Source organism: Arachis ipaensis, chromosome B07 (genome assembly GCF_000816755.2).
Source record: "Arachis ipaensis cultivar K30076 chromosome B07, Araip1.1, whole genome shotgun sequence".
Lineage (NCBI taxonomy): Eukaryota > Viridiplantae > Streptophyta > Magnoliopsida > Fabales > Fabaceae > Arachis > Arachis ipaensis.
The window spans coordinates 122,685,538-122,688,381 of NC_029791.2; the positions used below are offsets into that span (position 1 = coordinate 122,685,538).

Below are 2,844 nucleotides of genomic sequence, written 5' to 3' on the forward strand. Positions count from 1 at the left end.
TGAGTACAAAATATTCATGTTCATCAACTTAAATAATCATGTAAGGGAGCACAATTGCAGTTGATAAAAATAAAACCAAGATTTGCTTTATTCAACACCAAGAAATCCTAAAAAGGACGAATAAAATAAAAATATTTGTAAGTAATACCGCAAGAGAAAGAAAACGCATGTTAAGGAATCTTGATTCAAGGTCTTCTTCCAATGTAGCTGCATGCCTCTCTTTCCATTCTTCCCACAAGTAACTATCAATATCAGACCAGAAGGGATCAAAATTTAAATCTGAGTTCAACTTTTAAGATGAGAATACAGATAAATATAAGAGACAAGATACTAGTACAAGTAAACATTGATAATACCACAGACATCAACATAGAAATCAACATAAGAAAACAATAAATACTAACAGAAAACTAGTAATGAAATAGAAATTGCTATTGCATGCTCTCTGCAGCATCGCTAAGCATAGTAATGTTGGTTTTCTTGTATAACATTGTTACTCATACATAAAACTATTATGATATTTGCATTTTCAGTGTTCAAACTAAATATAAAGGCCAAGAACAGTCTAACTCCTAAAACCCACCCAAAGAAATATGTATGAACATCAGCATAAAATTGGAGATGATCAATGAAATAAGTGTATGCAAATGAGAAGTTCTAATACTCTCTGTCATACCTTTGCACAAGGTTTTTAAGACCATTATGACTTCCTTTTATAGAATCCATATGCAATATGCAGGGAACTTTGAGTGACTTGTCCCGCTCCTTATCTAGAATAGTTATACAACATAAATATCTGATAAAACAGAGATTCACAATAAACTATTAATATTAATATCCATATCCATGTGCAATATTTCTCACCATTAAAGTTAACCACTTCACCAGGATGACATATGACTATCAAACTCCAGTGTAGACTGTCATCACAACACAATTTCATTTGGATGAGCACTTGAATACAGATAGAGAGACAAAAAAGAAAGAAGCAAACTTCAACACAATCTTACTTGAAGTTTACTGGTATGAAGATGTAATCTTTTTCAAATAACTTTACTTTTCTCGTCCATTTGCGAACACGCAGAAATGCTGCTTTGCCATCAGAAGCACTTGCAGGATTTTTATCCATATCAGCAAGCTTCCGAAAGAAAAAACTGTTAAAAAAATGATATCTTGACTTCTCCTCATCTTGTATTTGACTCTTCAGATATCTGCCAACAGTAAGGTTTTTAAAATGAAATACATTCAATCAAGCACCGCAATTCACTTATTTAATATTCTCTGCTTTAACATTGGGCAATAGTTACTCATTTTAGTATTCTCTCTGCATGCAGGTGCCCATCTTTCACATATGTGCCTAGATATATGATTTATATTCAACTGAGGAATGCATATTACAAAATTATATAATACAAAGGAACCTGCATATTCCATTTCATAAAGTTCCGGTCTATAAAACTGGATTGCGACCAAAGAACAAAAACACTTGACAAGAGAATGCAAAAATTATTCAAACTTACTGGATGTAAAAATCAATAATTGTGTCATTAACAAATGTGTCTGGCCGCAAGAGATCAACATCTCTCTTACTTAGAGAAACAGCATCTGGATCCCCTTTTGGATAGATTACTTCGTCAAAAGGCTGCACGAAACTGTTTCAGATAATAAAACCTAAGTATTAGCCACAACTCAGTATTTAATACTCCCTTCCCATCACCAAAACAAAAGAAACACTCGCACCTTCTAAAGAAAATACAACAATAAAATCAGAGGACAAGAACATGCAATGTATTAAAGTAGAGAACAGAAGATATTATGATATATTACATCCAATTTAATGAACACCTTGCGAAGAACCAATAGATTAAAGAAGATTTGCATAAACTTCATTCCCAATTAAAAATCTATGGGCCAACACTTTTCTGTACTTTGAGATATATGGGAAAGATGAAATGCTATACAAAGGAAAACTTTCCAACAAACAAGCAATTAAGGATTTGCAACCTCTTAAGCAAAACATCTAGGCAGCAAACTAAACAGCACAGAAACAACATAACACAAAGGAAAACATTCAAATTCAGCATATATCATGCAAACACACGAGAGACAAACATCAGAAAGAAATGAAGTGCAGTAATTCCATGGTATCTATGAATCTAAGCATACTTGTTTAAAAGATAAAATAAAATTCTAACTCACTTAGGGAAGTAGCTTCTCGGATCTTCTGAATAATTTTCATTGCCTTCTATGTCCATACTGCAACTGAAAATATAATCAAAAGAATGTTATCTTACGTCAAGTGATACAAAATGGCATGCCTAAAGTCTGAACCAATAAGTAAGCTTTCTTACGAGAAATGGAGCTTCACATCATAAGTTTATATAATATAAAAATAACAAAAAAAAAAGACAATATTATTAATAAAAGCAACAGAGTCCAGCAGCCACTCATGAATTGCAAATCAACTACGATTATATAAATTACCAAGAAAGACTAATTTGATGACTTACTGAAGCACAATTTTCCAAATATCTGAGTATTTCATATTCAGAGATGTGATCTGTTTATGCCTCAGAGACCAATTGGAATCAACAACCGCAATCTCCAATTCCTCAATGCCTAGCACATGCAGTTAAAAGTCAACTTATATTAATTGAAAATATCATATATGTCACGTATGCCACATGGTAAAGAAGAAAACCTCTACATGGATAAATTACATTAAATATACTCACCTGAAGTGGTGTTGTTTGCTTGATTTGACTCAGTTGCTTTACAAGATATTACACGAAGCTTTAAAACGATCGTTGCACTCTGAAAGAAGTATAAATCAGGATATAAAGA

The 2,844-nt window shown here is 32.5% G+C and overlaps 1 protein-coding gene across 1 annotated transcript in view; it reads right to left on the reverse strand.

The window, feature by feature from the left end:
* Positions 1-2,844, reverse strand: part of LOC107607904 (probable ubiquitin-like-specific protease 2B) — a gene marked incomplete at its 5' end in the record, with an annotated part of 4,785 nt that overhangs the window by 798 nt on the left and 1,143 nt on the right. The window contains 8 exon segments of the mRNA XM_021106505.1: positions 149-242; positions 677-770; positions 865-920; positions 1,011-1,211; positions 1,521-1,652; positions 2,200-2,262; positions 2,511-2,619; positions 2,736-2,814. Coding sequence (XP_020962164.1) covers positions 149-242; positions 677-770; positions 865-920; positions 1,011-1,211; positions 1,521-1,652; positions 2,200-2,262; positions 2,511-2,619; positions 2,736-2,814 — 828 coding nt within the window.